This window comes from Neophocaena asiaeorientalis, unplaced genomic scaffold, assembly GCF_003031525.2.
Source record: "Neophocaena asiaeorientalis asiaeorientalis breed wild unplaced genomic scaffold, Neophocaena_asiaeorientalis_V1.1 scaffold433, whole genome shotgun sequence".
Classification (NCBI taxonomy): domain Eukaryota; kingdom Metazoa; phylum Chordata; class Mammalia; order Artiodactyla; family Phocoenidae; genus Neophocaena; species Neophocaena asiaeorientalis.
In genome coordinates, this window is record NW_020175040.1 from 1,207,038 (window position 1) to 1,207,253 (window position 216).

Here is a 216-nt window from a genome sequence, read left to right on the forward strand (position 1 = left end):
GGTGGCGCCTGAGCCCAGCCTCACACGGCCCGGCCTCTGCGGCTAGCGAGTTGAACTAAGGCTTAGCAGTCAGTGGGCGAACTTTTTTTTGACATTTCTTAAGAATCATTCTGATGTAAGTGCTCTAAGCTCTTTTAATTTTGGTTTCTATGAATTTCCTTTTTAGGGGTCCATCATTAGCAGTCCTCACATGCGCCGGAGAGCTACATCAACACG

At 48.1% G+C, this 216-nt stretch overlaps 1 protein-coding gene across 1 annotated transcript in view; it reads left to right on the top strand.

Moving 5' to 3' along the window:
• The window catches only part of IQSEC1 (IQ motif and Sec7 domain ArfGEF 1), a 108,666-nt gene extending 108,450 nt beyond the window's left edge, over window positions 1–216 (top strand). The window contains exon 13 of the mRNA XM_024763368.1: window positions 167–216. Within this exon, the coding sequence (XP_024619136.1) occupies window positions 167–180 (14 nt within the window). The 3' untranslated portion in view covers window positions 181–216. The remainder of the gene's footprint in view (window positions 1–166) is intronic.